The 19,457-nt window shown below is 39.3% G+C and overlaps 1 protein-coding gene across 3 annotated transcripts; it reads left to right on the top strand.

Annotated features, from left to right (window-relative positions):
* Positions 1-276: 276 nt before the first annotated feature.
* Positions 277-18,713, top strand: LOC105398126 (arf-GAP with dual PH domain-containing protein 1). Of its 3 annotated transcripts, XR_007268024.1 has the most exons (9): positions 277-485; positions 6,461-6,549; positions 7,070-7,206; positions 8,290-8,463; positions 9,883-10,059; positions 11,652-11,887; positions 15,153-15,232; positions 15,366-16,677; positions 17,214-18,713. XR_007268024.1 is itself a non-coding variant. In XM_038117155.2 (8 exons), the coding sequence occupies exons 1-8, from the start codon at positions 404-406 to the stop codon at positions 17,276-17,278; spliced, it is 1,155 nt and encodes a 384-aa protein (XP_037973083.1). In that variant the 5' UTR covers positions 280-403; the 3' UTR covers positions 17,279-18,713. The 3 variants fall into 3 exon arrangements, 1 of the variants encoding a protein (XP_037973083.1); XR_007268023.1 differs by having other exon boundaries at positions 279-485; positions 15,153-16,677; XM_038117155.2 differs by lacking the exon at positions 15,366-16,677 and having other exon boundaries at positions 280-485; positions 15,153-15,347.
* The last annotated feature ends 744 nt before the right edge of the window (positions 18,714-19,457 follow it).

The raw sequence follows: 19,457 nt of genomic DNA, 5'->3' as shown, positions 1-19,457 counted from the left end.
ATAGTCTAAAGTGGACCACTTTTACTATGCATGCTTCACAATTCTGCTCTACATTGTCACTTGTCATAGTATTTACGCGAGACGGGAGCTCTTGTATCGCGTACTACGTCGACACACAGACATAAACAACTTTACAATTTACGAGTATTCTACGCACACAACTGACTAAGTTTCATTCATGTACCGAAACTGGACCTTTTTCCCTATCTCTTTCATCCTCCATGGCGTAGGGGCTTTAGAGCAGGATAGGAGATTCCACTGAAATGGCGTTTGTTGAACCGCGTAGAGTCGCGTCGGTCGAAGTCTCGCTCCCTCGCGCAGCGGCAGAGAACGCGTTGTTCGACTTTCGAGGCGACGTACGCTAGAGTATACATGTCTTCATTATTGATGCAAAACTTCCACGATGGTTGATCATAACGAGAGATTGTTATTGGAGTTACTCAAGAAAAGTGGAAATAATGTGTGTGCCGATTGTGGAGCTGAAGGTATGTACACTCTACATTTTATCGATAGTGAATTCCCAGTGTAGCGTGGTATTTCCATGGGGAGTAAAGGCGGGGGGCGTAAAACGCTTCCATGCTTTATTGAAGTTCACTGACCTCGGAGTAACATGCATTCAATCAAAACAAATCATCAATACATATTGAATATCCTTAATTTGATCATAGTAGTGAAATAACAGAAATATGGTGATGCCAATAAATTGGTTCATCTTACTAGCCTGAAAATAGAATTTGTTTGTATGACAATATCTCAATGGCGCAATGCCTATGGCTGTATTTATTTTGCAAAAAAACAGTTATATCGTTAATTTACACAACTTTATTAGTTTACATCACTATCATTTGAATAATGCACGAGTAAGAATATATATTACAAATGTCATAGTACATATTTTTTAAGAAAAATATATATTTTTTGTAAGAAAAACAACATACGTAGTATGTAGATAGGCAGGCCTCAATAGTAGATAAAAATATGCAATCTAGTTAATAGATGTCATAAGATTGTTCTTTGTGTTTGTGGTGGTGATTATTACACAACTATTAAGATCAAAACATACTGCTGTGTGTTATTTAGGTTATTTACGAGTGGCTGAGTGGCGCAGAGGCCACATTTACTTGTGTGTGTAGTTGTGTACGTTTAGCTTGTGACGACGAGACGTCACTGTGTACCTGCTACTGTCGTAAACACGGATGTGTACTAACTACAAAACAATATATAGTATAGCAAACCTCCAATATTTAGTTGTCAAGTAGATATATTCTGTAAACATAAAACATCTCTACATTTTAAGTTTCGTTGTTGTTATGAACTCAATAAGTTAATTTAATCACTTAGTGGGAGACATTGCTGCCTATTTTAGAATTATAAAACCGTCTAGATAATTCTGGGTAGCATCGCCAACATGGATTTTTGTATATTGCCTTGACAAAGAGTATACTTAATTAAATCATGCAGCCGACCGAAACTTGGGAAATCGGTACCTTTAGCCGCTGGTACCGATTTTCACGAATTTGGCAGGATAGGGGGGATTGGGGTATTGATATTCGTAGATTCTGGGCAATGGGCATGTTAAATCCTCACGAATGAGAGCTGAGACCTTATCCGTTACTCCACCACAACTCCGATAGGCATTTTATCAACAATTTTAATGGTGACGGTCGCGTGTTCCTGTCACCTAACTACGATCAAATTAATCGGTTACGAGGTAGATATTTTTATCCAAATCTAATCGGGATGTTGCAGCAATAGGTAGTATACCTGATTGTTCTTGAAACCATAGAAGTACACGTAACCAGAGTGAAATATATAGAACCGGCAGGAATATACTACACAGAAAAGTTAAATAGTAACAAAAATAGGTCCTAGATTGAATCCTTGGGGTACGCCTGCCTTCTTTTACTCAAGGTGTGACATCGTTCCTATTATCTTTGGAAACTATTGTATGAACTAACGAAAACTACAATTTAAAGAAACTATAGAACTACATAACTATAAAATTTTCAAAAGAAACCTTATTTTTCAGGATTGGTGCAATTAAGTTGATGTTAATTGTTATAATTATATTAAAGTGCGGCAAGCTCAATCAAAGATACTTTTGTCGTCACCTCCCCTCTGTCGTTAGACCAACTGCATAATTGTGTAAGCCAAATAGAGCATTGTAAGGGTTTGCCAAATTACTGATGGTGCCCGGTTAGGTTCCGACAGAGATTTTAAACACTCATAATGTTATTAGGTCTGCTTTTGGTAAAAAAAATGGCTTCATTGTCATTTGCCTCGTATGTACCTAAATAGCACGGGCCAAAAGCGGGTTTGACAATATTGATAATGCCACTCTGCTTACCCCGCAAGAGAGTGGGTATAAATGTATAGGGCGTGAGTGTTACGTTAAACTAAGGGCCCATTTATCTCTATAATTTCAATTCTATGTATTGGCTTTTCTTACATACTTATTTCATACAACATAATACAAACATATAGGGATTGATAATATTATTAATCACCTCAGTAGAGAGAACAAATTTAACGTTTAATATTTCTTCATTCAGTGTACTTATATCTAAGAATTTATGATTACGTAGTTGTTTGTGGAATGTAATGGTTATCATTACAACCCATTTAATGATAAAGGTTTGTTTTGGAAGACCAAAGCTACGGGAAACATTGCTCACAATCATTCATAAACAATGTGAACAAAGTTAATTATAAGTGGAGAGTCAAGTTATTAATAATATTGTATTAAAATCTGACCACTACATCGCACGCAGGGGTTCCGCTCATCTGGCATAATCTTTATTGACCAAAACTCATTTCGCATAACTCGTATGGTCTAAACTTTTTTGGCCGAACCATCACTTTGCCAAGACTTATGTGGCATAAGGCTCGTTTCGTCTAAAACTCTTTAGGCACAATCTTTAAACACCTAAGTTTCGTTTGCTCAAATTTATGTTCGTCTATACCTATGTATAATCTTGTTTCTCCTAATGTTATCTTAATAAATAATATATTAAGTATGTAGTAAATGTACAAATTGTGGTATTTTTCTCCTACATCCCGAAAATCACGATATTGTATGTTAAAAAATCGAAAGTTAACGACCAATATAATTATTACAAACCCCATGAGATCGAAACCAAAAAATAGGTGCGACGACGAGCAAAGCGAGGAGGAGCGTGTTAGGTGCACATGTTCATCAAAACCAAAGCGAAAGCGCAGCGAAGCGGAGCGGAGCGTTTTCCAAACAGCGGAAACAATACAAGGCACCAGTTTGCGCTATGTAGGGAGACGCTCCGTCAAAGTTAAAGCCAAACGAATGTTATTACTTTGTATAAACCTATGCCATAGCATTATTAGGCTATTCAAGATTTGGCCATACCATTATTAGGCTAAACAATGTTATGCGAAATAACTTTTTACTAAACGAGATTTATGCCATACGATTTTCGGCGAAACGAGACTTTGACCAAACGTTACTATGCAATACGAGATTAGGCAAAAAAATCTTATGCCAAAAAAGGTAGAACCCAGACCGTTAAACTTCCAATATGTATAATTACATATTATCGCCGTCCGATTTTGGATAGGTAGCTTAAAAATAATGACAGTTTTAACACTCCCGACTCGAGACATGCTTAAAGTTGGAACAAAAGTTATGCGAGGTTTTTTTTAATGATGTAGTAGAACCGAGTCACAGTGAAGGCATATACCTAAGTTCTTAACATATAATAAAATTATAATACCCATAAAATCACCCAAATAAATATTACGGGTAACGCTGAGCTCAATTTTATTTATTTAGGCAAGTTCAACACATAATTTTTTTATGAAATTGCCCTAGTAGAAAGAGGGAAAATATTAGGTACTACTTACAATATTTTTATTCGAATCGAATTACTATCGGTGCCTTGCTGCACTAATTTTTTGTCTGAAACGTTAATCCACAGTTGATTGAACCACAGTCATCCACAGTGAACGGTCAACCCTTAGAATGTTTCGCCCAAGTGTAACGTTTCGCCCTACCACCTGCCTAATATCTAATGGAATTTACTAAGAAGATATTTGAAAACACCCAACAAAACTAACCTGAGTGAAATAAGAGTGAAACAAATACTGCTTTGAATTGGCCATGAAACATCCAGGGAAACCCTACGTTGTGTTGTAACCCAATAAACGAAAGAATAGTGAATTAAATAAAACTATGACCTAGAATTGATTACATACATCCTACCTGCCTATAATTATTGACCTATATACTACAACTTTAATGTACAACTTTTATTTGTACGATAAATACATATTTACAGGTAAGTACATAAAGATAATAATATAGATAATAATGTTTTTTGGTGTTGGTTAATAAGGGAAGCCCCTCCATACGCTTTGTAGGCCTTGATCACTACACCCGATTGAATCAATATATAAGACTAAAATAGATAAATAATAGCAAATATTCAATCGGAGCCCTCGTGGAACACAACCATTGACTTGGACATTCCTCCGACCAACTTATTAATCACTTCCCTTGCTCCTAACCTTATATATTTACATGTTTTATATTTATTTCATGTAAATAAATCAACATGAATACATGTTGTCAAAGCTAAAGGGGACAATTTTATTTATAATCATAAATTAACTGAAACTAGAATAGTTCAATAATTTACAGTATAGTAACTTTATTAAATCATGAATTTCATAATAGATAAGTATTTGAAAATATAATAATATGACTCTAATTTTGTAGCCAAGTGGGAAGTGATTTATTATTTTAAAAGATTAAATATATAATATGAAATAGTGAATATTCTTTGATCTTATTAGAATATAGGATAATTGTTATGATATAGTGAATATTATATAATCTTATTCAAATATATTATAAATAGTTGTAATAAATATATCCTAGCTAACTTTATTCCTACTATGTCCTTGCTATCCTTTTTTACATAAGAATTTATTGCTTTAACAAGGAAACAAATACTTTTGTTGGTTAGAATTTACATAACTTTCTGAAAATATGGAAATTGGACAGGAATCTGATCTATCTTCAAGCCATTTGTATTTATTGAGTAATATAGGATCAGAAATGATTTAGTTTAAGTATCTAGAACCCTTATTTGTGATATCTTGACACTTTTAGAATAAATTTCTCCGTCAATCAATTCTTTCCCTGCGCTGTTACTTGTTTTTAAACTCAAAGTCAAATAATCTTCTCTGCCATATAGATACTACAATAAATCTTCTTTGAAAAGTTTATTTAAGTATGTATCTACTTTATTCTTTGAATAATTACTATAGCATAGATTCTATAGAAGTATTTATTTACCTAATGAAAAATCAATAATTTGAACAAAGAACCATAGAACAAATTTGAAGGTAGGTGTATATTTTTTATTTGATAAGAATTTATTATTTTTGAAGTGAGATCTATTGTCAGGATTTAGACATTTGATAATCATCATCATCACCATCATCAGCCCGCACCTGCTCACCGCTGGGTATAAGCCTCAGATATTATTTAGTTTATTATTTATGATAAAGTAACTACTTTCCCCATCCTAAACATGAAGTTACCTGCCTATTTGTGTCCATCCAGAAGTCCCTATTCTAAACAAAAATACGCTGAACCAAAGCTAGGGAATCAATCCTACATTTACATTTAATTGTGTGGTGTAGGTTTTCTCTAGCTAGCTAAATACTGAATGAGCAAGGTAGGAGACTTTTAGTGTAAGTACCTATCTAATCCCTATACCAGTGTGATGGGAATTGCACCCGTGGGTTAGGTTATAAAATAGGCATAACTTCTCAATCATATACGAGAGACAAAAAGTAAATAGAAAGGTGACTTAGCTTCGCACACGGTGTTCCGCCTCGGCTCCACGCGCCTGGTCCTCAAGCTCCCACGGCACCGATCACTCCCTCCATCTGACCGTCTGCTCACCACGGCTGCTCACACAAAAGTCCCAAGTGCCCACGCGCTCCTCGCTTACGTGGATATCCTCCTCTACCCTCAGCTCGCCGATATCAATATTAAGGCTCACCTACACTCAGAATAATTATCTTGATTATTCTGTGAATCGCAATCGGTACAACAAAGCTTGGCACTAAGTTAGCCGACACCCTGAATGATTTCATAGACTACTTTTTCAAAAATCCCACGGGAAAACCCCTCCAAGGCGCAACAAATCCCACGGGAACATCCAGTCGTAGTTTAAATTCATTATTTGCGAAATAGTTAATGTTTCGGCATTGATGGAACATTACACAAGTAACGTTTCGCCCTCGTTAATTTTTTTGGGCAAAACGTTCGTTACACGAAATACTCTACATAGGTAGAAATATAAAGTGTGTTCACCATTCTGTACTATTATTTCTATGCTCAGTACCTACTCACAGCCACAATTGCCCACGGCTATTTCTATGCCCAGTACCTACTCACAGATACATTTGCCCACAGACCCGGACTGGGCGTCGTACAACCTGGGCATCTTCATCTGCATGCGCTGCGCCAGCATCCACCGCAGCATGGGCGCCCACATCAGTAAGGTATGTTGTGTTGTTGGTTCGAGTATGGAAATGTAAGTATTTAACCAAAGTTAAAGTTAAAAGTTGACTTTGAGTCAAATGTTTTATTCATCGTATAAATATAGATTTTTCTGTTGAACGTAAATTTTTACCAACTACTCTCTACTCTCACCTCTTACTACCTACCTATGCATATAGCACAAGTAAGCCGAAGGGGGTGGCCCAGGGCGTCATTCTGGACATCTTTTGTTCTACAACATTTGTAAATTCAAACGTATCCTTTTATTTAGTATCTTTAAGCTTGTTTTTTCTTATGTATTTTACCTATAATTAAATAAATAATAAAATAAATTTAAGTATAAGTACATCTAATATAGCCATTTTTTCACGAATTTAAAAATATCCTTGACTAAAGGTTTCCCATATATACAGAAACATAAAACAACGCGGACTCGGCAATATACCTACCAACCCTTTTTAATTTCTCCATCTAGTAAGTATATACGGTGACCACTTACGACTTCCCCCCTTCTCATCCAAGGTGAAGCACCTGAAGCTGGACCGCTGGGAGGACTCCCAAGTGCAGCGCATGAAGGAGGTGGGCAACTCGCAGGCCAAGGCCAAGTACGAGTACCGCGTGCCGCCCTGCTACCGGCGCCCGGTGCGGAACGACCCGCAGTAAGTATGAGATGAGGCTGATGGTGGGCTCTCCTTTCAGTGGGATCAGCCAATTTCTGGGTTAAACTTGACACATACACATAATATACTTAGGGTGACTTGCATAACAAAGTTAATCAAATTTAAACAGTTTGCCTCTTGCTCTGACATTATACTGTCAGAGCAAGAGATAAACTATTTAATTTTATTTAACTTTGTTATGCAAGACGCCCTTAATGATTAGGAGCTACTAATGTTTCTTTTTACCAACACTCGTTATTAGAAAAGCAATGGTCGCGCTCGGGACAATAGATGATAGAGTCCTCGTTACCACTGAAGTCCGATAGACGCAGCGCTGCACAGGACTAAGGGTTAGATAAGGTTAGATCGTATGAATACGTGGTGGTGCGGACACAAGTTATATTATTATTATTATGTTGTGTCTTTACCATCTCGGGACCATGGGGTCCCGGGCATTTGGAAGGCGTGCATGGGGCCGAAGCCAACATGTAGAGGCCCGTTTGACAACATTAATCTATATGAAATGTGACACCAACCGACGATTTTCCCTGTGCAGACTATAGAAGTAAACCCAAGGAAAATCCCCGGTTAGTGCAGGACTATTGTAGGATATGGAGAAAACTAATAACAGGGTTATGGAAGGGGGTGCTAAATGGACTGGGTAACTGGGACTATGGAAGGACTATGGCCCCTGCCTGACCTATATGTTTCACACACGGATAAAAAGGCAGGGGATGACTCGCACACACATAAAAGGGGCCCCCCAAAACAGTTATTATTAAATTCTTTATTGCACATAAATTAATTTGTACATAGGCGAACTTAATGCTAAAAGCATTCTCTTCCAGTTAACCTTGGGCGTTGTGGAGAAAGTGATAGGTAGTGCGAAAGACAATGAGAACAGTTTAATTTTGTTTAATATCTATATTGTTTAACACTAGAATATATACTTACTTACCTTAGTTATATGTAGATACTAATGAGGAGATAGACCTTAAACGTGATTCTTACACATATCGACATTCTAATTCCAAACAATCCACCAACCTCTACCATAATAAAATTCTAACCCTCCCCTTACAGAGTACTAATCGAGCAGTGGATCCGCGCGAAGTACGAACGCGAAGAGTTCTGCCACCCGGAGCGGCAGAGCTACGTGTCCGGCACCATGGAGGGGTTCCTCATGAAGCGAGGCAAGGAGGACAGCCGCTACCAGCTGCGCAAGTTCATACTCAACGAGACTGACGACACGCTCAAGTGAGTTTCTGCGTAGCTGTGGGGTTACCACCACTGAACATTAGCAATAAACAATCGCTAAGCATCTCTATCCACCAACCCGCACTTGGCCAGCGTGGTGGACTAGGCCTACACCCTTCATTCATTAGAAGGAGATCCTTGCCCCAGCAGTGGGGACGTAATGGGTCGTGATGACGATGATGAAAGCATCTCTGCTCGCTTGTGTAAAGTATGGAGATCTGAGAGATGTTTGACAGACGAGCGACGCTGCTTATGTAGTGGCGGAACGGTAGCTGTATGCGAGGTTTTACTCCGTTCGAGCAGTAAAAAGTTATGGTGTGGAAGCGCGAAATATATGGTGTAGGGAGTAGGGAGAAGATAATATACCTATGGAGAAGAGTCGCCATCGGAATCGTGATCGCCAATGAGAAACAATTTAATTTGTCCCACAGGTGATATTCTTTGATAACTTCTTGATACTTAGGCACCTATAGCATCACCTGGAGGGAGTTCTTCATTTGACTAGTTGTGTGGGCATCGTAGTAAGAATAATTAAAATATTATTTCGATAAAGAGAAGTGAAATGTGGTAAGGTACCGGTTTCATAACAACGTCACATCGAAAGTCGTTACTTCGAAAATGATTCATCGATGAGTCATTGCATTGCTCTGTAGTCAGTAGGTGCTGGTATGTCACTACATAAATTATGGCTTTCTGACCTACAAAAACATGACCTATAGGTAAGTGGATAGGATTATAAAACCTCTCGAAAAACCCACTGTTCACTGTCCTATTTGATTGGAGATTAGATAGATAAGAATGTGCGTAACTAAACTCAACATCTGCTATGACGTGTAACGTGATGATTATTAGTAAAACTTCCACACCTCCCATGCACGTCACAGTATCCGCAAACTCAAGTAAATACCTCTACCTACGTAGGGCCACATAGTCTTAAGATTGTTATCATTATTTATTATCTTTCTACGTAGGTACCTACCTACCTAATTCGCTTATCACAATTTTGTGAAATAGAGATTTGTAAGTACTTACTTACTTATTTCTTCCTTCAAATATTTATTTGTTCCTTGTCTTATTGCACCAACTTGACAAAATGTGCTGTTATATTTTATCCCACAGTCATAGACTATGCCCACAGTTAACCTTTAGTAAAAATGAGATCTAAAAATACCCAGGTGGCTACCAGGAAGTTGGTGACCTTACAAGTAAATGAGTAATTTATGGTGAATATTGAGGTTTACCATTCTGAGTATACTTGCTTACTATATGAGCAGATATTGCTAATCCATTGATAAAGGGGGAAATAAATCATATTTTATCCTTTTAATACTTACCTAAATCATGGAAGTAGAACTTCCATGACCTAAACCATAAAACAACCTTACATCACTAACAACATAAACCCCAATCTCCTTCCAGATACCACGTAAAGGAGCACAAAGAGCCCAAGGGCATCCTGAAGCTTTCCGAGCTGAACGTTGCGTTCGCGCCGCAGAAGATCGGGCACATGAACTCCATGCAGCTGACCTTCCTCAAGGACGGCACCACGCGGCACATCTACGTGTACCACGAGGACCCGGAGGTCATTAATTGCTGGTTAGTTGACGTTTTATACATTCAGAGTAAGACTGACCATGCTACCTAAGAGGGGTCAGGCTTCTTTGTCCCAGTCTGTTAACACGTTCACGGACAATTGATGGTTGGATAAAGTTTTTGATATGACACCTAAAAATCCCATACATTTTATCGTTCCGCCTTGAAACGTATTGCCGTATCTCAACATATTTTATTTACGTAATGTGACAGTTACGGCCATAGACGGTATCGTCTACAAGCGGTCCGCCACATCATGCATATCCAACAATGCGTATAGTGACATCTACGGCTACAGGCGGCAGCCGCCAGTTTTTTTCAAGGACCGAATCATTTTCAAATAGGTTTGGACGTTTTTCAGATACAAAGTTCCACTTTTAGCATGCTATTTACAATAAATAAAGCTGATATAGTAAGATTAAACAAAGGGGTTCATAGACAAAAGCTAAAATTTTCTAGTTCCTCATTACAGTTATATCTTCGCTTTTCTATGTTCCATTTAAGTAATTATAGTATTTGAATCGAATAGGTAGGTATCCTATATGCAAAACAGTATGATATTTATCGATTTATTATTAATTTACCTCGTAATTTGCCACAAAAATTACCAGACTACCACCCGTTCTACACAACATTTCCGCGACGCGCGCGCCGTGACACTAACTTCTGGAAGGTTATTTTTATTTGTAACGGTTACGGCGACAGACGGTATGTCACTATAAAGTTCACTTATGTGTGTGCAAAAGAAACCCCGACAAGTTCTTTGTTATGACACCTAGAAACAAATGAATTAGCACAATACGACACTAAATCATGCATCTCCTGTTAAGAATACGGAAATGATACGGCTGTTGACGGTTCGTCGGTTTCAATCAATAGAAGTTGGACGGCCACAGGCGCGTAGTCATATTACAAGGATACATAATTACGGCCCTCAACGGATTGTCCGTGAACGTGTTAAATAGCCTTTTTAAGCCCTATATCTAGGGCTTAAAAAGGCTATTTAACAGACTTACTATCGACGACTTTTCTATCGAAAAAGAGTCGAAATAAATAGGGGCGCTGGTAGCTCAGTCGGGTAAGCGCCCGCTTCTCACACAAGAGATGCTGGTTCGAATCCCGGCGCTGCCATGTACCAATGAGTGCTTTTCACTTAAGTACAATGTATACCATCGCTCTTACGGTGAAGGAAAACATCGTGAGGAAACCTGCACATATCTAGATTTAGCACATCTAGATATGTGAACCCACCAACCCGCAGTGGACCAGCGTGGTGGGAAATGGTCCAAGCTTAGGAAGGCAGTTTAGACCCTGGGGATATGTACAAAGGTTCCACTCGAGAGAGCCAGTTGCAGGTACTTACACCCCCACAGAGAATAGAATAGAATAGAATAGGGGCGCTACTTATCTCAGTACACGGGCAACCAAGTAACTTTGCCTAAGTAAACAAGGCTTCAGCCCCAATAAAAAAAATACTTACCTTTTTTTACACTAGCTGGCCAGGCTGGATGGACTACTTTGGATGATAAACATAACTTGCCATACGTAGGTATTTTGGTCATTTTACTTACCGTGTCCTAATTAATTACCCCCAGGTACATGGCGATACGATGCGCCAAGCTCCACCAGCTGCAAGTGGCTTTCCCCGCCGCGTCAGAGTCAGAGTTACTCTTACGGCTTCCCAAAGACTTCGCGAGAGAAGGCTGGCTGTGGAAGACCGGGCCTAGAGCGTCTGACGCGCATAGGAGAAGATGGTTCACGCTCGATAACAGAAAACTCATGTACCATGATGAGCCATTAGATGCGTACCCGAAAGGAGAAATTTATTTGGGTGAGTGTTTGAATTGGTTAGGTTTATGATAGTGCAGTAGGTACACATAACATACGTTGGACGTAAGGACGTGAATTTTCCTTTAGAATACCCGATGCATCATTCCTTTAAAATACAAGCAATGCTACGTATACATGGGTGAATTTCCCGCGGCCAAAAATTGCGTGGCATCAATGTAATTGGTACTAAAAAACAAAGTTCGAATTTTCTACTATTTTTTTCCGGTTAAGTGAAATAGTAATCTATGTGGAGCCTTAAATGTTTTATTAATAGGATTAATAGATACGTTAAAAAAAATTATGAAACCTCCAAATCTTTCATTGCCGTGTTTGTCCCCAGGTCATCTCGTTTTGTATTATTCTTCATTGATGAAAAAATATTGAGTATTTAGATTAAAACATAGTTTCATTTCATACCTTAATAGTTAAAGTATTGTTATGGAATACATTTATTCAAATAAATAAAGAATATAACGAACGGTAAGTGAAAATTCATGTGTCCCAGAACTACATTTCATCGCCGTGTCCTAAACATGATCAAGGATATTGTTTTACCTATGAACTTTGGTACCCCCCTCGGTGCGCTAATCGTTTCTTACAAGTTTGGCATAACTGCTCGACGTAGAAAGAGGTACACAGGTGCCCGCGTTTTCGCCCTATACTGAAAGTCATATTTGTTTTTGATGACTGGACATTTTTTCTTTCATCGCCGTGGATAGATATAACTTCTGTAAAATTAAGTTTGTCTTCTTGAGTAAGCATTCAAAATAAAGCATTTTGAAAATATTTACCTTATAAAGGATTTGTTTTTGCGAATTGTTATTACTTTTTTTGTTATTTATATTTAATGCCTTGATTTTCATCGCCATGCTTTCATTTCCGTGGTTTCCATGGCCAAAATTTGCTATGGAAATGAAAAAAAAGTCACGGTAATGAAAAAAATTTCATCGCCATGTCTTGTAAAATTATTTGTATTCATTGCCGTGGCCTTGTTATTCATTTCCGTGGCCAGGATATTCATTTCCGTGGCCAGGTTATTCATTTCCGTGACATATGTTTTCATTGCCAGGTACAGGTACTTACACCCCCAGCAGATAATAGAATAGCATAGAACATACATCTCTGCAGGAACTCAGCTGGACGCTAAGTGGCCTAAATGCTGCTTGCCAACGTGTAGGCCTCAGTATGAAGTTGGGCAAGACGAAAGTCATGTAGAATGTTCACATCAAGTCGGAGCCGGTGATCGTTGGTGAGACAACTATATTATGTCTACCTCAAGCAGACTATTTGGCTAGGGCAGAAGCAACTTTGACAAAGAGGCTAAAAAGCGCATCCAACTGTGTTGGGCTGCATTTGGGAATCATCGCTACATATTATGCTCCTCGGCCATTCCTCAGAGCCTGAAGACAACGGTCTTGAACCAGTGCGCCCTGCCAGTAATGACGTAAGGTGCAGAGACGTGGTCACTGACGGTGGGACTGGTCCACTGATTTAAAGTCACTCAGCGTGCTATGGAGAGAGCTACGCTTGGGGTTTATCTAATGGATTGTATGTATAAGAAAAGAGGTTGTCCGTCAGAGGACTAAGGTCAAAATATGCAGGCTTAGGCAGGTAGCAGGTAGTGGTTGGAATAGGAAGGCCGAGGACCGAGTAATGTGGCGCTCCTTGGGGAAAGGCCTATGACCATTAGTGGATGATTATAGGCTGATGATGATAACATACATTTCATATTTATTATTATAACAATTAAAATAAACTATCATTTAGCATAAGTTCATAAAATATTCTATCCCCCATCAAAACCTCTAGCACCAAAACCTAAAGATATGAGCGATAACGCGAAAAGCGAGCAGGAGCGGTTAGGTGCACATGTTCGTCAAAAGCCAAGCAGTTCACAGCTAAGCGGAGCGGAGCGTCTCCCCATATAGTGCTATTCTATTATATTCTCTGTGGGGGTGTAAGAACCTGCACCTGGCTCTCTCGAGTGGAACCTTTGTGCATATCCCCAAGATCTAAACTGCATTCCTAAGCTTGGACCATTTTCCCACCACGCTGGTCCACTGCGGGTTGGTGGGTTCACATATCTAGATGTGCTAAATCTAGATATGCAGTCTAGATATGATATATTCTATCTATCTATCTATATGCAGGTTTCCTCAAGATGTTTTTCTTCACCAAAAGAGCATTCATATACATTGTACTTAAGTTAAAAGAACTCATTGGTACATGTCAGCGCCAGGATTCGAACCCGCATCGCTTGCGTGAGAAGCGGGCGCTTACCCGACTGACCAGCGCTCTTACATGGGCAGACGCTTCGCTCCTCCTCACTTTGCTCGTCGTAGGGTTTAGGTTTTGGTGCTATGTGGGGAGACGCATAACTGCGCCCCGCTTTTCTGTTCATGAACAGCTGCACCTAACTGCACCTATCTTTAGGTTTTGGTGCTAGGGGTTTTGCCGGTGTTATTTAATTCAGCACAGATTATGTCATTATATGATAGTATATTTTTATGAATTTTACATAAAATGAACAGTACATATACGAATTGAATATGATACTTAATGAAAATATAGATTTTATAGGTAAGGTTAATTATATGTTGTGAACGTTGCGTTTACCTTACATTCTTTATTATTTTATACATAATGTCGTTCTAATCATTAATAATGAGTTTCAAAGTCTCTGCCTACCCCTCTGGAAGACAGGCGAGAGTATATGTATGTATGTCGTTCTTTTTTCGTTCCAATATCTATCTAAATATTATTTCTACCTTACATAGTAGGTATGTCTAAGTTTGCGTTTCCCTCACAGATACTTCTTTAAAAATTGCAGTGACTTGATTCTTTCATTGCCGTGGTCGTTTGTTTCATTGCCGTGGACGTTTGTTTCATTGCCGTGGACGCTTGTTTCATTGCCGTGAACGCATGTTTCATCGCCGTGGCACGAAATTTTTAACCATCTGTATCTCGTTAAGTTTTTAACTTATCTGCTAGCCATTAAGTTAGAACACTAACAGTAACAAAAACTTTAATAAAAGCGTTGATTTGATATTAAAAACCTAAAGATAAAAATGTCCACGGAAATGAAGATTTTTTAGGACTTGTTGAAATCCACCCACATATTCTGGTAATAATGTACTTACCTCATAATTAACTCGGGAGTTCAATGTATACCTACACTGTTTTTGCAAGAAAAGCTGAAGCATTTGCACACATTGTTCAACTTATCCCTATTTTATACTTATTTAGAGTCCTTCAATGCATTTCAGGTCACGAATCGAACGGCTACCTAATAAAGGTGTCCAACACCGGCAACGGCTGCAAGGAGGCGCGCTTCCCCTTCCACGTGGTGACCCCGGAGCGGACGTACTGCCTCGCCGCCATGACGCACGAGGACCGCGCCGGCTGGCTCGCCGTCATACAGCAGACGCTCAAGCGACCGCTCACACCGCAAGACTCTACCAGTAAGTACCTTCCACGTGGTGACCCCGGAGCGGACGTACTGCCTCGCCGCCATGACGCACGAGGACCGCGCCGGCTGGCTCGCCGTCATACAGCAGACGCTCAAGCGACCGCTCACACCGCAAGACTCTACCAGTAAGTACCTTCCACGTGGTGACCCCGGAGCGGACGTACTGCCTCGCCGCCATGACGCACGAGGACCGCGCCGGCTGGCTCGCCGTCATACAGCAGACGCTCAAGCGACCGCTCACACCGCAAGACTCTACCAGTAAGTACCTTCCACGTGGTGACCCCGGAGCGGACGTACTGCCTCGCCGCCATGACGCACGAGGACCGCGCCGGCTGGCTCGCTGTCATACAGCAGACGCTCAAGCGACCGCTCACACCGCAAGACTCTACCAGTAAGTACCTTCCACGTGGTGACCCCGGAGCGGACGTACTGCCTCGCCGCCATGACGCACGAGGACCGCGCCGGCTGGCTCGCCGTCATACAGCAGACGCTCAAGCGACCGCTCACACCGCAAGACTCTACCAGTAAGTACCTTCCACGTGGTGACCCCGGAGCGGACGTACTGCCTCGCCGCCATGACGCACGAGGACCGCGCCGGCTGGCTCGCCGTCATACAGCAGACGCTCAAGCGACCGCTCACACCGCAAGACTCTACCAGTAAGTACCTTCCACGTGGTGACCCCGGAGCGGACGTACTGCCTCGCCGCCATGACGCACGAGGACCGCGCCGGCTGGCTCGCCGTCATACAGCAGACGCTCAAGCGACCGCTCACACCGCAAGACTCTACCAGTAAGTACCTTCCACGTGGTGACCCCGGAGCGGACGTACTGCCTCGCCGCCATGACGCACGAGGACCGCGCCGGCTGGCTCGCCGTCATACAGCAGACGCTCAAGCGACCGCTCACACCGCAAGACTCTACCAGTAAGTACCTTCCACGTGGTGACCCCGGAGCGGACGTACTGCCTCGCCGCCATGACGCACGAGGACCGCGCCGGCTGGCTCGCCGTCATACAGCAGACGCTCAAGCGACCGCTCACACCGCAAGACTCTACCAGTAAGTACCTTCCACGTGGTGACCCCGGAGCGGACGTACTGGCTCGCCGCCATGACGCACGAGGACCGCGCCGGCTGGCTCGCCGTCATACAGCAGACGCTCAAGCGACCGCTCACACCGCAAGACTCTACCAGTAAGTACCTTCCACGTGGTGACCCCGGAGCGGACGTACTGCCTCGCCGCCATGACGCACGAGGACCGCGCCGGCTGGCTCGCCGTCATACAGCAGACGCTCAAGCGACCGCTCACACCGCAAGACTCTACCAGTAAGTACCTTCCACGTGGTGACCCCGGAGCGGACGTACTGCCTCGCCGCCAAGACTATCTTGGCTTGACTACCAGTGACTATCTTGTTTTTTGGCGACATACACTCACGGGCAATGAAAAAGTTCCACTCACAAAATGCCAAGACTAAAGAACCAAAATTGTTTCAAACATTTAATTTGAAATTTGAACACAATATTATCGTATTTTATTAGTTGGTAATATCCTGACGCTCTGTTAAATGTACTTCAATGTTGCACATAAGGCGTCATTTTCTGTTTAGGAGTAATCTGGTGCTTTTCTATGTGGAACCTTTTCATTGCCCGTGAGATAATTAGCTAATTTCTGATACTCTTCTTTTCTATTTACTTCTCATTCACTTTGAATGGTTGCTACAATCCGAACATTAACAAAATGTAGGTAAATACATTTCGCCGAAAATACTTTTGTCGAATTTACTTCGGTGAAATATATTTTTTGTGTAGGTATGTGTCTATGGTTTATGTTCGAAATTTAAAAAGTTTTTCATTTGTTTCAGTGGAAGCCACCCTCGTCAGAAAGCGGACAACGTCAAATTCAATAAGCATATTCTCAGGAAGGTAGTTGTTGTTTTGGCTTAGAGCAAACTTAAATTTTATTAGGATTACATTATTCAAGTAAGTAGAATTTACATTAAAATAATGCCAATCATTAATTATATCGCCTTAGCGCCATCGCAACGCTGCTATTTTACCACATATTTTAATAAATTCTTGTAATTATAATATACCTAAATGATATCACTAGCGCATATTAGAAATAAACTTATTTCAGTGTATTAGATAATTATGAATTGAAGTTAAAACATACAATTTACTTTACTTATTTTTATTTATACTTACCTAATACTTATATAAATGTATCTAAGCATGAATTTAAAATCAAATATTTATACGTAGGCAAAGGTAAAGGGGAGTAAACTCATTGATAAGTATACTTACATACATATTTTAAAATATTGTATTTTTTGCTTAAAATGGACTAAGGACCTAAGTACTTTTATTTCAAAAAATATCTATCAATCTATTATATATATTATGTAATGAATTTTACAAACAGATAATCCAGTTGACACAACTGCCCGACAGTGTAGTTTTAAGTGTAAATAATTTATTGTATTTAAAGTTAAAATTATGGAATAATTTGCTTTTAAAGTATTTTAGCTGGTAGAGCTATTTATTGTTATCATAATTTTTCAGATATTGCTTAGATCGTCGATAAATTAATATAATTAAATCTATACATATACAGGGAACTCATATGCACTAATAACATTTCAAAATTTTCCTACTTTAAAATACATAGGTACGATACCTAGCAACCATTTTTATGAGTAATAAACATATTTAAGCATTGGTTGATCTACATAAAGGTTCTGTGTAATGTACTTATGTAATAAATAAGTATGAGCATCTTTACAGAATATAAGCAATATACTTGCCTAATTACTTATGATGATCAAATATGTATTTCTTTTAATACCTACTACTTATAAGTAGGTATGAGACAACCTACATTGAACTAAAAATATGCCTGGGTCCTAATTTATACGAAGATCTTAGCATTTTATACATAGAATAAGTATAAGCAGTGCCGAGTGGTACAATTTATGCAAATAACAATGCAATAATAAAAATAAAGTAGGTAAACACGCTGTGAAACAGCTGTAAGAATGCTTTTGTAAATAGGTAATTTAGTCTAAAATCTTAGTGCATGCTTTAAAATATTTTATACTGATTTAGGTGTTGTATAATGTAGGTATCCAAATATCCAAGAAAATATTCAGATGTTTTACCTTTGTATTTTTTAAAAGTTTCTCATCTTATATTAGGTACCTACCAACAGCCATTTTATGTTTGCAAAATCTCTAATTACCTAGTACGTACCTTAATAAAGATACCATATAAAGCTACCCATACTATTACAAACAAATATGTAATTTCATAACTAATATAAATGTACTTATCCATAAATATAGCTTCTAAAACAAACAAATGTATCGAAACAAAAATGGAATATAAATTGAATACCTATCTATTTATTTAAGTCAAAAATCTTTCGATGTACGAAAATTCGGTGAAACTAATCACATAGTTAATCCCAGTAGTCGTTTTCCAATATACCAGTGCTAATGTAACCGCTCATTAAAATTTCTTAGGTATGTAGGTAGTATGTATGAATGTAGAAGTACCCTAGTCATTTGTTCTACGACTTTTTCGATTCGATGTTGTTTTAAAAATTAAAATATCTTGATAGATTATTCGTTTTTTCTGACGAATTTGTGAAAATTGTTTTTTAAAAGCAGCTCGAAGCATGATTAACCTACCTACATGCAGCTGCTTATTGCCTGTTTATAGCATACCTACTTAAGTACCTACCTACCACGTTTGCTACCCTGCTGTATAATGAAAGGTATTATTAGGTATAACCACCTCATATACCTTTTCAGCCAATGTAATGAATACATTATTATTATTACCTATATATCTAATTGTAATCAAATTACAACACTAGTTGGTAAAAGTATATTATGAATGTAAGTAAGTAATTAAATTAATTTGGGTTATGATCATGTGTGTAGAGATTTTTTACAATGATTTTAGTACGATTACGATATAGGATAATTTTATCTACCTACCTAATCAAGTAATAATAACTTCGTAGCATACATAGGTAGTGGATAATGAGTTTAGTTTTTAAACTTAGACCACTGAATTTCCCATCAATGTAAAATAGCATTAAA

The sequence above is a fragment of the Plutella xylostella genome, chromosome 29 (assembly GCF_932276165.1).
Source record: "Plutella xylostella chromosome 29, ilPluXylo3.1, whole genome shotgun sequence".
In the NCBI taxonomy this organism is placed as follows: domain Eukaryota; kingdom Metazoa; phylum Arthropoda; class Insecta; order Lepidoptera; family Plutellidae; genus Plutella; species Plutella xylostella.
The sequence above is the reverse complement of the archived record's forward strand: the minus strand, read 5'-3'. Positions and strand labels throughout refer to the sequence as shown.